Source organism: Squalius cephalus (assembly GCF_949319135.1).
Source record: "Squalius cephalus genome assembly, chromosome: 2".
Lineage (NCBI taxonomy): Eukaryota > Metazoa > Chordata > Actinopteri > Cypriniformes > Leuciscidae > Squalius > Squalius cephalus.
Genome location: NC_137123.1, coordinates 17388224 through 17405153, shown reverse-complemented (window position 1 = coordinate 17405153; position 16930 = coordinate 17388224). Strand labels below are relative to the sequence as shown.

The window sequence follows — 16930 nt, the reverse complement described above, 5'->3', positions numbered from 1 at the left end:
CTAGAAGAACGGGTTGAAGTGAAGGTTGGGCGAAGCTGGAATTGTTTGGAAGAAGGAGTGCAACACAAAAGGCAGTCGGAGTGAGATGCTGTGTGCATGTCGAGCGAGGGTTTATTTCAGAGATGGAAATGGCTGTTTTAGAGCTATACTTAGCCTGCACTAAATTATTCAAGGATGTTTAACACTTCAAAGGAGAGCGCCTGTCCTCTCTCTCGGAAACTCAACCACCTCTCCCTCTCTTGCTTTTCTTTCATTTTACCTTTGCTTTCTCTCCTCCCTCTGTCTCATTGTGGGAGCGTTGTTACCTGAGCGTAAAAGAAAATCTAAAAGAGAATTGAGCCGCGTGGAATCGCGAGGTGAAAAGAACAAGGGCGCATCGCAGGAAATGGCACTTTTTAAAGCACAGCAGTCAATAATACACTCTGACACAGAGCATAGATGTGCTTTTTAAAGAACACAGCTCCTATGCAGTTCAATCCGATGCATGTGTGATTACACACCTTGATGAAAATCTCTGAAAGAAAGTGGAAAGTGTCGTTGCATGTCAGATCAATGCTGCAGAACTAGCATGTCTTCAGATGGTGCAGCAAGAGATGTTTTGCCATTTATGATTATTTTATTGACAGTTGATGATAGGAAGTGACATGACCACCAGTTCACTGTCCATGAGTGCTTGGACGTGTGATCGGAACTAAATCGAGAAAACCTTTTTTATTCCATTATTTATATATATATATATATATATATATATATATATATATATATATATATATATATATATATATATGTATGTGTGTGTGTATATATATATATATATATATATATATATATATATATATATATATATGTGTGTGTGTGTGTGTGTGTGTGTGTGTATATATATATATATATATATATATATATATATATATATATATATGTGTGTGTGTATATATATATATATATATATATATATATATATATATATATATATATATATATGTGTGTGTGTGTGTGTGTGTGTGTGTGTGTGTGTGTATATATATTAGGGGTGTAACGGTTCACAAAATTCACGGTTCGATACAATACACTTGTGTCACGGTTCGGTTTGGTACGTTTTTGATACAGTAAAAATAAAGAAATGCCAGAGAAATTTCCTTGATTTAATTTTTAAAAAAATTTTTTTTTTATTAAAACTAACATCATAAAGTATGATATTTTTTTACTTTGAGCAATTCTAGAGCTATAATTGACTCTATTTAGGAGCATATAAAACAAAACAGCTCCTTGGAAAAAATGAAATGTAATATTGTAGTAGTTAAACATATTGTAGTAAATAAACAAAGGTTTATTTTAGTTCAGATTAACATTTGAGGGCAGCAACTGTATTCATAATGTCAAAATAAAACCAACGTAATGTTACTTGAAGGCATTATGCCTACTATTCCTACAGTAAATCCATGGTGAATGTTGCTGATCTGTGGACACTGGATAGTTCATTCATGGCACAATGTTTCTTCCTAGTTTCCACGCGCTGTTTGATCCGTTAATAACAGAGAAATGTGAATGTTTCTCACTAGATCTCGCAGCGATGTTATTACTTCTGTGGCGAATTCAAATGCTTTCTTTACTGGATCTCTTATTAGCGCTGTGTAGTAACAGTGTCGCTTGATCATGATCGGCTCGCGCTGCACTGGTCCAAACTGATAAACGGTCCTTCAACCACACAATAACGAGCAGTTTCGTTCCGCTTTCATTACGTTTGCCATTTGATGTTGGGCAATGTTGTGGTCGCGCCAGCGTCTCTTACATTATGAGCGCGCTTGCCACGCGCAACGCGCCTACATTTGAAATAAAATTTTGGTCGGCAGGAAAAATGGTCCAACGAACCGTTCGGTTTGAAAATGCGTACCGAACACCGAACCGAAAGCCTCGTACCGAGCGGTTCAATACGAATACGCGTATCGTTACACCCCTTATATATATATTAAATAGGTACAATGCAATTTTTTTGGCCGGGACTCCTCAAACCCTGTCACCACAAAATTGTGCGTCATAAATCATTTAAAAAAATTGTATTGTTTCTAAAACTTCTGTGCGATTCTGTGATTTAATTTCAATAAATTCTGCTTCCTGTCATTGCAGTTCAAAATCCTGTTGAATACGTAGTCAATTCAGTTGAAATTCACACGAATGGAGTCAGTTGTTTAAATTCAGATTTTTGCCCAATATTATTTAAACCTAAACCATTCGTGAGCCTGTTTCTCACTGCAGAGCAAAATGCTGAAAGATCCCACTGCTTAATTTGCTCTTTGTTTCCTGCTCTCGCACTTTCCCCAGAGCTTCTGGCTTTATGCACATGCAAAACACTTCTCAGCGTGCACCATTATCTGCAGCAACTTCCCCAAAGTCGACAGATATTAGCATAGACACATAGTTTTCATCTACAACAAAATCATTGTAAGCCAGACCAGGACGTGTGTGTTTGTCCATTGAAGAATCTGAGATCGTTAACTCGGCGAGACGCACATTCCCAGACTGGAGCTCCCATAGATCAGACCCTGCTAAGCAATTATCATCATGTGTGCATTATTCAGGGAGGCTATTTGGCCTCCACACCTGCTCTCCCTGCTACAGACTGGTAACTTTAGCAGACATTTCTATCCCTAGACATCTCATTATCGGCCTAGGTACCACATTCACCTTTAAGCCCGTTTCTGCTGCTTTTGTTGGCTCTGGTTTAACCACAATGGCATAAGCGCTTAAAAGAGCTTCATGTCTCAATGTGTTTGGAAAAATGAAGAAATTGAACACAACGCGATGCTGATAGTGTATCATTAGTTGTGTTTGCTAAGCATCACTGTTAATGTTAGTCATACTCTGGGTTTGTAACTGGCATCCGCCCACAACATCACGGCACCGGCTTTTGCCCAGACACTCACTTTTTTTTTTTTTTTCGCAATTGTAAAAAGCTAGTGTTTGTTTATTATGAATGAGAGAGAGCTTTCTCTACTTTTGTTTATCAGTGTTTACATGCGCTTTCATCGGACTGACGTCAATGCAAATTCACTGTGGAATCTGGTGTCATTCTTCAGTGCATGTGTCCTTCACCAGTCAACATGACATCCAAATTAAAGCTATTTACTCTGCTTAAAGGGATCATGCAGTGAGAAATCAAATTTTCCTTGAAAAAATGTAATACATAATTATTTTATTTACATTTTTCTTCTATTGAAATATGCTTGTACAAATTTTCTTCTATTTTGTAAGAAAAAAGTAGCAATTTTTCATTATATACTATAATAGATGTTTTGCCAGTGTCTGGTATTTATTTATTTTTTAAAGTGAATTAAAAATCAATATGTAAGTAAATATATAAATAACGTTTACTTAAATTTTTATCATTTCATTAATTGACTTTTTTTTCTTTCATCTTTTCCCCGTTTGCTGTAAGAAATACTTTTCATCCTGTATTATAATAAATGTTTTGCCAGTGTGTCCATATACTTCATACTTTATACGCTGCTTTATATACTTGGAGAAGTTCCCTGTCTGCCGTCTTTGACATCACCGTTCAGGATAGTGTGTGTTCCTGTGTTGCCCCCAGTCTGTCAGTGTTGTCATGATGCCATTTCCCTGTGGCTACAGAGTGATTAGTCACATGACAATCGCATTTAAAAGATGCCTCATGTCATTGAGATGAATGACGGATAACTTTCATTCTCCACGGTTTATAGGCCAGTTTGTTTGCAGTGTTGATGTGATAATGTTCGCTGAAGGGCTGTGCTGAGACTCACTTTTTCTTTACATTCACTCTTTTTTTGACATTGACAGCCCATACACAGGTTTTGGCAGGAGAAAGCGCTATTTCGGAGAGAAAAAAAATAGACATTTTTATCACATCATTTGGCATCTATCTCCAAATTATATTTTTTCCCTCGTTTAAGTCGATTAACCCTGAGGTCAGTGTATTTTGCAGTTTCATCATCAGTGTATTACTTTATCAACTCAAAATGATGATCCCCCCCCCCCCCCCCCCCGCTAACCGCAATATCAGTGCTCTGGAAATCATCAGCTTTTCTCTTGATGTAGCCGAACGTGAACTCAAGGGAACGCTTGTATAAAGAAACGTCATTATACAAACAAGTGCTCATCGAGACTAGTCTGCTTTCACCGCGAGTGTCCGTCACTCGAAAGTACTGTTGTTAATTATTATTCCCTTCACATTTCTGGAATTGATTGCAGACACAAAGCCTCCGGTGATTGAAAGTGAACGGTGGCCGTAACGCACCATGAAATGAAGGCTTCGGAGTGGCTGCTTCCGCGATGGCCCGCTGTACAAAAACATATAGACATCATTCCAGTGTTCTCCTCTCTCGTCTGCCAAAGTAATGTGTTTTTTTAACTCCAATACCACTTAGATCTTTTGTTTCAGCTCTGCTCTTTATCAGTGTGTCTTTCATCCACCCAAACCCAATAAAATATGAAACAGAAGTTTCCTCCGCTTCCTCCCCGTGTGTGTTCTTTCCGCTACAAATCTCTTTTTTATTATCGCCACCGCTCCACCCAAAGCACATTCTGATAAAGCGGCATTACAATTCAAGTCTGAGCCTTTGAACAAAAAAAGATGGTAGATATGATGCTTTTTTAAGTGGCTCGACAAACTTCAGCACAAGATCTTCTCAGACTTTTAACAGCTTTGGCTCGGCATGAAGTAATAACAATTCCTTCTCACCTATTTTCCTTAGATAACCATTGTTTGACCATGAGAACGAGACCAGAATAGATCATTCTGAAGGCTTCTGTGTCTTTTGAAAGAGACTGACTGTATGCTGAAGCAGACATCTTTAAATTACCTGCATTAATTTGCACTGTTTATCCTGTTAAACCTCAGATGAAACCGTACATGTCATTTCAGCACATCTTTGAAAACCTCTCTTAACCCCCTGGTGCTGTTCGGTCATTTTTTTGCTTAAAAAAATTACGTTTTATGTTTTTTAGAATTTTTTTACTCCATTTGAATGGAACGAAACTTGATAAATGTTTTGGCACTTGCTGTGTGAACAAACACACACACAAATCATGTATATGACTCGAAAATGGTCACACTTGTATTGTTAGCGGTCAAAAATGACCGCATTGGAAATGAATGGGAAACGTTTGGTACTGCATCCAAACAAAATCTTACTGAAAGCTCATTTTTTGAGATATCAACCTCAAATTTGGAACACAACTTGTTTAATATGACAAGTGTCGTCTTTAAAAAGAGACCAAACTTAAGGTATATGCCGAAAAAGTGAATAAATGGATTATAACTACAGCATAAATATAATTTAATTCCAAATCCCCTAAAATACAAAATATTACATCAAAAACATTAATGAACTAAAATATCGTATGATCATTTCATTGAAATAAGCTCTATAAGCTTTTTTCCTCTCTGGAGATATCGCGTGGAAACCGTTGCTGGGTGTGTAGATATTTTGAAAAATGTCTTAGCGTTTTTTTTTCTTTTTCGTGGTCAGACAATGAAAGTCAATGGGGTCCAATCTTGTTGTTTTGGACCCCAGAGACTTTCATTGTATGAACAAAAACAGCTGAAGCCTTCCTCAAAATATCGTCATTTGTGTCGTGTGAAAAATGATATAAACTTTTAATAATTTGAAAAATAAACTTAAAAAGATTGATATAAATCTTACCCAGTGGTGTTTCCAGACTCAAATGAGCCCATATGTACATTTCAGATACAATACGCACTGTGGATTACGTTTGCTTCGTTAATCAATGCTTAAATCATATTGTTGCAAATTGCTTCAATTAAGATTTGAAATTGCATTTGGAACTTTAATTGTGGTTGGGTTAAGAAAAGCATATCAAATTGATATACTGTATGATATATGGATATTTGGAAATTAAGTTAAAATACTGCTCGAACGGTAGTCTTTGCTATCACTTTTAATCAGTTTAATGTCTTTGCTAAACTACTTGTAGTTGTGCACATATATGCTGGAAGCAATTAACGGTATCTCTTCGGCAAAAACAATCATCATTTTCTGTTTGATATTAGTTGCACATAAACCCACTTAGGCTTTAAATAATTGAGGATAAGATTCAGGATTATTAGGGGAAAAAATATTGGGACCTGCTCTTACCTTTAACAGAGTTCAATAGAAACATTAATCTCTCTATTTTCTGCTCATTTCTGCAGCTCTTGTCACCTTTGCCTCCTTTTGAAGATGCTAATCACATTGCTGAAATTATTATTAAAAGTATCACAGAGACTTTGAATTTACATGAAAATGAATCATTGTTCCCTTTGGAAATTCCCTCCACAATTAAAGATTCCTGGGCCTTTTATTAATGAGACCTGGCTCTGTCAGTCTGCGTGGAGAGATAAGAGCTTGTAACATATTCAAATCTACCGTAAAAGTCCTCACATGTCAACATGAAAGACACAACGTTTACTCCAACACACAGTAGGTCAAGCAAAAGAACCTCTAAGCATGACATGAGAGACGTCTATGTATATTTGCTGCTGAATGAGACTGAATGAGGGAATTTCACCTGTTGAATTGGATGCAAAAATACTCTGTGATCCCTTTAGAAAGGGGCTTTTTGGGGCTTTTAGTCCCTGCATATACAGATTTGAAGGGGTCATATGATGAGAAAATTGCTGTTTCTTGGTTCTTTGAAAAAACGTACCGTAGCATTCATAACTCAAAACAACTTCTTCCCCAGTGAAAAGTAAGCATTTATGTAAACTAAGCAGCAGACACGGCTCGTTTTGTACTCCGGCAACTTTTTGATGTCAGAAATGCTAGTAAAGTTGAGTTGAAGCTTCTTTTTAACAACATCCCTGATCGTTTCAGTCTTCAGGCATATTCGAGAGCACAGGGTGTCTGATTAATCTATTTTGCGTAATGCTGGTTTTAGGCAGCAGATATGTTTTTATTGAAGGATGGAGCCGTTAAAACTGTATCAGATCCAACCGCGAACACTCAGATCAAGAATTAGCGCAGTAAAGCATTTCACGTGTTTTCATAGAAGCCTTAACAGAAACAAATAGATATGTTCAGAGAGAGTGTATAAAATACATGTGAAAACCTAAAACATGCCAGTAGCCTAATTCAGAAGTTCTTGCTTCTGTTGAAGCTCAATATTCTCAACATCTCTTGCTCGAGTAGGTTTTGATCATGTCAGCTCCAGTGCTTCTGTCATTAGCAAAAGCAAAAATTAGCATTTTGAATGCAAAGTAGAGCTTCACTAGTCCTCTCAGACTTTTGGATGTTGTATGTTGAACAGGAACAGTTATAACTGAAAGAACATAGTTTAAAGACAAACTTGATGTTGTCTTGACAATGCCGTCTGAAAGTTTAACTTTTAGAAGCTTTAGACGGTTTTTGAAGTCAGAGAAAGTCAATAAAATGTTGCTAGCATGTTTTAGCTCATTGTTAAAATGTTTTACTATGTTTTAGCTTAAGTTTAAACATGTTGCTAGCACATTGGTAGCATGTTTAACACATTATAAGTATGTTTCTAGCATGTTTTAGCACATTAATAGCATGGTTAGCACATTTATAGCATTCCTTTAGCATGTTATAACATAGTTAATGTTTCTAACATGTTTTAGCTTGTTTTAACATGTTACTAGCATGCTTAGCACTAGCAGATTTGTAGTATGTTTGACTAGTAACTAGCATGTTTAAAATATTACAAGCACGTTGATAGCACATTTTAACACATTTCTAGTATTCCTCTAGCATGTTTTAACACACTGTTAACATGTTTTAGCAATTTTATAACATGTTTTAACACACTGTTATCATTTTGAGCTTGTTTTAACATGTTACTAGCATGTTACTATCATGTTTAACACATGACCAGCAGGTTTGTAGTATGTTGGAGCACATCGATAGCATGTTACTAGCATGTTTAGCACATTACTAGCATGTTAATAGCATGTTTAGCACATTACTAGCATGTTTTAGCACATTTCTAGCATTCCTCTGGCATGTTTGAACACAGTTAATGTTTTAGCATGTTTCTAACATGTTTTAGTACACTGTTATCATGTTTAACATGTTGCTAAGACATTGCTATTATTTTTTATGCACATGGCTAACATGTTTTAGCACATTTCTAGCATTCCTCTGGCATGTTTGAACACAGTTAATGTTTTAGCATGTTTCTAACATGTTTTAGTACACTGTTATCATGTTTAACATGTTGCTAAGACATTGCTATTATTTTTTATGCACATGGCTAACATGTTTTAGCACATTTCTAGCATTCCTCTGGCATGTTTGAACACAGTTAATGGTTTAGCATGTTTCTAACATGTTTTAGTACACTGTTATCATGTTTAACATGTTGCTAAGACATTGCTATTATTTTTTATGCACATGGCTAACATGTTTTAGCATGTTGCTTGCATGTTTCTAGCACATTGTCCTAGGCTAGTTGTTGCTTTGAATGAAAGTTTTCACCCCCTCAATGAAAGTCTATGGGAATTTGGGTCTGTTCGGAAGTCCGATATGGGAATGCTTTAAGTCAAGCTAACAAAATGGTGATTGATTTTTGTTCTACAGGATACAGGAGCTGAAAGATCTGGGAGAGCTCTCTCCACACTGGGACAACCTACGGAAGGACGTGATCTCTCGCTACGACCAGATCATCAAAGAATACCAGGACACGCTGGCGGAGCTTGAGAAACATACTGGTAAAGGCTTCTGATGCAGTGAAACATGCTCTCTCACACACACACACACACACATAATATTCTGCCTTTCTCATTTTGCATGCATGAGAATTTTTTCTAATGCAAACAATTTCTGCAATTTGCATGCGACATCACACAAAATTGATCAGCAGTGCCGTCATGTAGAAGCATGAATATTTTTTATCCAGCCTCATTCATGCAGAATTTCTTAGTTCATAAAATTTGTATACACAGCTCACAGTTTGCTGTCACATTCAATGCAATGTTAAACCCGCATGGTTGCACATGTTGTAAAGGAACAAGCGGGCGCAGAGTGTGCACTTTTATAACTGCCTTCTATTGCATTACAATCTATAAAGCTTGTTTACAGTAATCACATATTTGTCAATTGTCAACAATAAGATGTACTGTAGTGTTGCGATTGCATGCAATGTCATATTTCTGCGCAGGAGCAATGCAGCCAAGGAAACAAAGTTTGAATTGACTAAAAAATGACAAGTTGACTGCTTTTCAGATGCACAAACGCACACAACACATAAGCCAAAATGACAAATAAGACATTGCCGCAGTGCGTTTTGCATTAGCGATCATCATATAAACATTGTGTATGTCTACCAGTTGACACATTGCCACTGTCGTACGATATATCCCATCATCCCGCCCGGCTCTAGCCTGAAAACATGATCTATATCATTGGAGAAAAAATAAACCAGGGCACAAAATGCCAGTATTTGTCAGCCGTGTCGCGCCTCACACCAAGCAAAAATAGTCATTGATGATCTTGCCCTTATAATCAGTCGTGACAGGCCGAAAAACTGATCTGCCTGATCGATCGGCCCATTACCGAGGCTAATATTCAGGGATGAAATTCTGAAGGCTTGTGTTTCGCCAGCTGAGCGGTGTTGACGTGTCCGTCCCTGAAGGAGGAGAGGAGAGATGGCGAGATCTCGGGTTATTCTGCCTCTCGACAGGCCACGAGTGCCCAGCTGCTACATCGACCTCTAATCTTGTTTGCCGTGTAGCAGACGCCCTGTACCCTCTCAGCTGTTCCCATCTTCCCTTTTCCCCTTGATACAAGGCATATGCAGAACTATGTATTTTTTAAATCCAACTGAATAGTCAGTCTTAAAGGGGAAGTGTTTTTTTTTTTTTGGGGTCCCACTTTATATTAAGTGGCTTTAACGACTATGTACTAACATTGAAATTACTTGATACAATGGACTTATTGTGTACATACATGTTTTTACGTTGTACTTATATTTTAAAAATACCTGCTTGTAATTACAGCTGTAATTAATTTATATAATTACATTTATAATTACACTGTTGACCCTTTCCTTACACCTTAACCCACCCTTAAACACACCGATACCACCACACCCGTCCGTAACCTTACCCGTATCACACCTCAATAGCAGCAAAAGTCTTTTACAATACAACATTAACACAATAAGTACATTGTACTTATTTTTCGATGCAAGTACATAGTACGTAAAGCCAACTTGTTTGCTGGGAATGCAGGGGTCTCAAATCATGCAAAAAAAACATAACTAAATTACTAAAATAAAAATGGAAAAAATTAAAACCAATTCAAAAGGCATTAGTGTGAAAGAGTTTCTTGAGAGCATTTGATTGGACAAAAAACTGTTTAGTGCAGGTTGAGTCATCAAAACATTTGACCTGTTTTCCTGGATTTTAAAAACTGCATATATCTGTGCATTTAAATCATCTCAGATACACATGGACTGAAAGCCTTAACTTTCAAAATGTTTCAGTGCATTTCCAGAGGTTAACATGCTAACACAGAACATGCTACAACACGCATCCCTCAATGCATCCTCCTTTGTACTGCAGCTAAAATCTTCAAAATGAGACCTGTAAACTAAGCTAGAAACACTAGTCAACATTATTAATGGAGCATCTTGATAGGAGCTGTGAATGTTGTTCCTGTCCTGTGGGATGTTGTCATAATCCGCAGTGCCACTGCAGAGTATTAATTATTGATATCTAATGTTATCAGTTATAACAAGGTTGGCAACTTGTGGCTCTAGAGAGTGTTTGGTTTTCAGCAGTCGTTCCTCCAAATGGCAGATCCATTCTCCCGCCGCCCTCTTCACCTCGGGGCGGGTATTGCAGTCGTTTGGCTCTGGTCTAAATTAAAAAATAAAAACCTCTGGTGTTTTTTCTTTCTTTCATTTAATTCATTTTTAATTAGACAAGGCTGTCTCGGGGTACTTAAGAGTGTGTTAACTAATGAATTAATCATTTTGTGTTAGCATTGTTTTGCAGCCGGTGGAATTAGAGGCACTGGGAGCTAATCCTGTTGTTTGTCAGTCCTCCAGCGGGATAGCGAAACCCACATACTCGCTCGTCCCGTCAGAGAGAGCAAAGTAAGACAAATCCAAGACCCCACTGAACCACAGAATGAGTTTAGGGTAAATAAAATCCTTAGCAAAGAAGCTTTCTGGACTTTTTTTTAAAGGAAAATCCTGTAATAAATTTGGGTGTGTTCACACTTGGCATGTTTGGTTGGATTAAAGCGAACTCTGGTGCGATTGCTCTGTTAGTGCGGTTCATTTGAATAAGTGTGAACGCTGCCAAAAGCCGACCAATCAGGTGGTGAATGAATCCCTATGACTTTGTACTGCATATACACTACAGTAGAAAAGTATTTTTTTGCCATTACTGGAGTAAATTACATTTCAAAATATAATCAAGCAGAAAACAGTTATTTTAAATGGTAATAATATTTCACATTATTACTGCTTGCACTGTAGTGTTGATCAAATGAATGCAGTAATTATCTTACTCACCCCATAATCAAATGCAATCAGATTCAAAAATGCCACATCACGGCAAGTTTAATGTTATTGATGCTAAAGGAAGGTGACATTTTCTGTCATTTAGCATCTATATTTCAATCTTTTCCTCACTCAAAGCGGTCATATGGCTTCAGAAGACTCAAAATATAGTGCATGTGTCATTTGGACTGGTTTTTTAATCATACTTTTATGGTGATTTTTGACAGCCTCTGGACAGTGTTATTTTTTGCGAATTTACTTAAGTGTTTTCGAAATGCTTTTGTTGACTTTAGCTTCCTTTCATAGGCGTAAAAACAGTTTATTAAGCCTCAGACGCTGATTTGTTTCCCAGAAGCGTTATGAAACCACAGACCGTCTGTGAGCCTCCAGGCCGCAGACTCCACGAGACACTCCTGCTGCTGTTGCCCCGGGACTCTGGTGCCTGTTTGACGGGAGGAAAACCCTGAAAATGCTCGGCATAAGAGACCTACCGCAAAGCAGGAGAACATCTGAATCAGTCAGCGGCGTGTGTGCCGGCAGCACTGTATGTATTTTTCTCAGTACTTTCTGAGATGGAAGCAAGGAAACGTGCATGATGACACCCGGCACCAGGGTTAGATTAGATCTTACTAAATCTAAAAACATAAAATATTTGTTATTTGAATTCAAATGAATGAATGAACGAATGAGGCATTTATATAGCGCTTTTCATATGTACTACTGTACACCCAAAGCGCTTTACAATCATATCAGGGGATCTCTCCTCAACACCACCAGTGTGAGCATCCACATGATGCGACGGCAGACACAGTACAACAGCGCCAGTGCGCTCACCACACACACACACACACACGCAATTCAGTGGATGGGGATTATTAGGAGGCCACAATTGGCAATGGCCAATGGAGGGAATGTGGCCAGGACACCGGGGTTACACCCCGACTCTTTCACGAGAAATGCCATGGGATTTTTAATGACCACAGAGAGTCAGGACCTCGGATTAATGTCTCATCTGAAGGACGGTGCTCTTTTGACAGTATAGTGTCCCCGTCACTCTACTGGGGCGTTAGGACCCACACAGACCACAGGGGGAGCGCCCCCTGCTGGCCTCACTAACACCTCTTCCAGCAGAAACCTGGTTTTCCCAGGAGTCTCCCATCCAGGTACTGACCAGACTCAGCCCTGCTTAGCTTCAGTGGGCAACCAGTCTTGGGCGACAGGGTGATATGGCTGCTGGCCATAAAATGTTAAATTAAATAAAATTAAATGCTAATAATATTTATTAGCATCATTACAATTAATAATGCTAATAAATGCATTTAAAATGGAGGTTTCATGCCATAGAAGATCCATTTTTGGTTCCCCAAAGAACCTTTCAGTGAACGGTTCTTAAAGGAGTAGTTCACTTCAGAATTAAAATTTCCTTATAATTTACTCACCCCCACGTCATCCAAGGTGTCTTTCTTTCTTCAGTCGAAAAGAAATTAAGGTTTTTGAGGAAAACATTTCAGGATTTTTCTCCAATGGTTTGAAGATCCAAATTGCAGTTTCAGTGCAGCTTCAAAGGCTCGACACGATCCCAGCCGAGGAATAAGGGTCTTATCTAGCCAAACCATCTGTCATTTTCTAAAAAAAAAAAATCATTCATATAATTTTTAACCGCAAATGCTCGTCTTGCACGTCCACGACTTCACGCATTACGTATTCACGTTGGAAAGGTCGACGGTAACCTGACGTAGGCGTAAAATGTAGGATATGGCCAAAACTCATCCGTCATCGTTGTTTTACCTTTTATTTATTTATTTTTTTTGCGAGTCTTTGCTCGCTTTGTAAACACTAAGTTGGTACTTCCGCCTACGTCCCGCGCGACCTTTCAACGTGATTACGTAATGCGTGGTGCATCACGTGGTTTTATTCTGTGGCGGAAACAAGCTTCCATAGGTTCAGGTTGAAGTCCACTATATGGAGAACAATCCTGGAATGGTTTCCTCAAGAACCTTAATTTCTTTTTGACTGAAGAAAGAAAGACATCTTGGATGACATGGGGGTGAAAAAAAAATTATCAGGAAATTTTAATTCTGAACTAATCCTTTAAAAGAATAATTTTTTTTTTCTTAGTGTGAAGAACATTTAAAAAATCTAAAGAACATATTTCCGCTATAAACAATCTTTTATGGAATGAAAGGATTCCATGGATGTAAAAGGCTCTTAATGGAACCATCAATGCCAATAAAGAGCATTCATTTTTAAGAGTGTGATAAGGTTTGAGTCACAGGATCCACCGCTAAACAATGTGGACGGGTGGTCAGTTTTCATGGGGTTTCCCTGGCCAGCACCTGCGCGGGCAGATGGTGTGTGTGATGGGGCTAATTCCTCCGCCATGGCTGGCTGGCCCGCCTCCATTAGCCCGTGTCCCAGGAGAGAGCACATCTGTCCCACTGACAGCTCAGTCTCGGGACTCATGACACACAGAGCATTCCTGGAAATAACACTAAACTACCCGCAAGTGCTCAGCATCAGTGCCGCTTATAGATGCACTCATTAGATAAAGTTTTACACGTGTGTGTGTGTGTGTGTATAAATTATATATATACAGTATCTAATTTGGTTCATGATGTATTTCTTTTGTCCGTGCCTCTGACTGCCATGTCTTCCCACATAACATAATACTGTGGAGGTGTAGTGAATTTATGCCTTGTTAAAAGTTTCACTGTGTACATTTTACATTTAACAAGGGTCAAACTTGCAGCAGAGATAAAATGTTTGGGCAAAGGTCATGTTTCAGTGTGGATGCTACTCTTTATTTACTTTCTCAGTATGTTTTATTATAAATGAAAAGGACATTTTGTCCAAGCCGTGGCAGATGTGATGTATATTTGAGTGTTATTGAGCAGTATCGGAGCTGTTGTTATGATGAGAAGCTGGTGAATTGTGTTGTTCAGTGGGCTCTGGCGGGGGTGTTTAACCTTTAATTGATGTTCACGGGGTTTTAAAGCAGTATTATCTCATGTAATTAGCAAAGTACTTCACTTTTTCAAGAGTCCGTTTGTGCTTTTGGTGTCGATTGAGATTGTGCTGTTACATGTTAAAGTGCTCACACATTATATGGGTAAATCCCTGATCATATTTTCATCTCGCATGAAAATAAATGAAAGGCTGCTATCAAAATGAAGCCTACTTTAAGAAAATCACTAATTTTTGCATTGTGTGCCATTATTTTCATGACAATTTTAACTAAATTAATTATTTAATTTGTTTTAAATTGTAAAGTGTTTATATAGTAGTATTTGTAGTACTTATTTCAATTTTTATTTTATTTTTGTAATACAGATAAATACTGTAGTACAGTAATGAGAATCACCATTGAGAATACTATGATTTTTTTGGGGGGGAAATATACCTAATCATTATTTATTTTTTTATGTTTTGCATGAAATTAAATTAAGCATATTTTAACACCCTCACAAATTATTGCATTGTGTGTCATTATTTTCATGCCAGTTTCCCCCAATTTATGTATGTATTTATTTATTTACTTATATGTTATAGTAGTATTTTGTACTTATTTCAATTAAAAACACTTCAGTATTTTTGTAGTATAGATACATTCCGTATTACAGTAATGAGAATCACCCTTGATAATATTAATTATATACTTAATATGTGCTTAATTATGGTGAAGTTTTGCATCAAATAAAATGAAAGCCTATTATCAAAATGAAGCCTGTTTTAAGACCATGAATTTTTGCATTGACTTTATTTTCTTGACAATTTTCCCCAAAATTGTATTGATTTTTTGTTTTTGGTTTAATAATTGTTTGTTTAACTAAATGTATTATACACAGTAGTTTTTGTTGCACTTAATCAGTGTTGGCTATAATGATTACTATAACTGAAGTAAGGGATTACTCTTCCTTTTTCTATCATTTAATTACAGTTACTTCTGATGTAATTGCTTTAAATACTTTATAGATTATAGAACAATTCTATATAAAAACTATAGTGGATTAAACATCAAACTTAAACGTCTAATTTTTAATGCAACCTTCCCCCTTGAAATACTTTTGTCGGTTTAAGAATAATTTATGAATGTTATATTATTTATTTGAATGAACAAAGAGCATTTTTATGTCTATCCTTGTATTGTTCAACTGGTCTGGGATTGAGAAAGTAATTAGTAATACGCAATCCTATACTTTTTAGTACAGTAATCTAATTACACTGTTGAAAATGTAATTAGAAGCTAGTAATTAATAACTGTTTTAAAGTCCCCCTGTAGTCAATCATTTTATCCCTTAAAACTCATCTTTGATCACCAAAATGACATATTTAAAAGTTTTTTCCTTGAAAACATTTCTTCATGCCTTAAAATAGCTTGAATGTAACTCGACACCCTTGCCTCATTTATATGCGGTTCTATGAATATTCAAATGAGCCCCGCCTCCACTCACTCACACCAGCTCAGAGATTCACTCGTTGACGATCACACGTTGACATGATTGGTTACAAGGTAGTTTGTGATGTCAGAAACAACCTCGTGTGATTTAGAAATTACCCCCCCCCCCCACACACATCTGAATTTTGTGTGACGCATTCTCACGAGATAAGCAAAGCCTGTGATTTTACTTGAATTTACTGACTTATCTCCTGGATTTGATGTCAATAGGCTATTGCTTGGAAATGTCTTGTCGTTATTATTGGTCTAGCTGTATGATATATCATGAACAGAAGAATGTTCCTTACCGCATGCTGCTATACATGTCATTCATCTCCATCTAATCAAGGTTTTCAGCTTTCTCTTTCTGCAAATTGTATAGTTGTATGGTGTAAACACTCCATTCTTCGTGAAAGATGGATAAAAAAGCGCACAGGAAACAAAAACCTTGAAAAAATGATAAACAACCCCGCCAAATCACAGAGATGCCGATTCGCACGGGACTAATATTATCACAGGACCTTGGTGAAACACGGTAGGTCATTTGCGGGGGAATTTTCACTTTACAAATTACAGACATGGCCGATTCGCACTGGATTAAGATCACAGACAACCTCCGCAATTATTACAAATGACTAGAGGTCACCAGGTAATACTTATCCCGTGCGAATAGGGCTTTTGGTTCACTGCAGTTTTAAGGAGAAAATACTCAGCAATGGTGTCGACTAGTGAATTTACACATGGTTTGTCTTAAAGCATATTAAAAACACCACATAGACACATAAACAACATTAACCCCCTGAGGTCGGCTATCGCGCCGGCGCGATAGGCTCGTTTTTTTTCGTATGAGTGCAAAAAAAAATAGAAAAAAAATATTCATTTTTATCTTATATGCTTGTGTTATACATCAATCGATCCTGTTTAGTGTGTATTTTTTTTGTGTATGCTCATAATAAAAACAAAGTGTTGTGCTTTTCGCCAAATAAAGAAAAATAA

At 37.3% G+C, this 16930-nt stretch overlaps 1 protein-coding gene across 10 annotated transcripts in view; it reads left to right on the top strand.

Moving 5' to 3' along the window:
- The window catches only part of inpp4b (inositol polyphosphate-4-phosphatase type II B), a 173914-nt gene that overhangs the window by 82345 nt on the left and 74639 nt on the right, over nt 1-16930 (top strand). For all 10 annotated transcript variants that reach the window (XM_079895337.1, XM_079895338.1, XM_079895334.1 and 7 more), the window contains one exon: nt 8568-8698. In XM_079895337.1, the coding sequence (XP_079751463.1) occupies nt 8568-8698 (131 nt within the window). The remainder of the gene's footprint in view (nt 1-8567; nt 8699-16930) is intronic.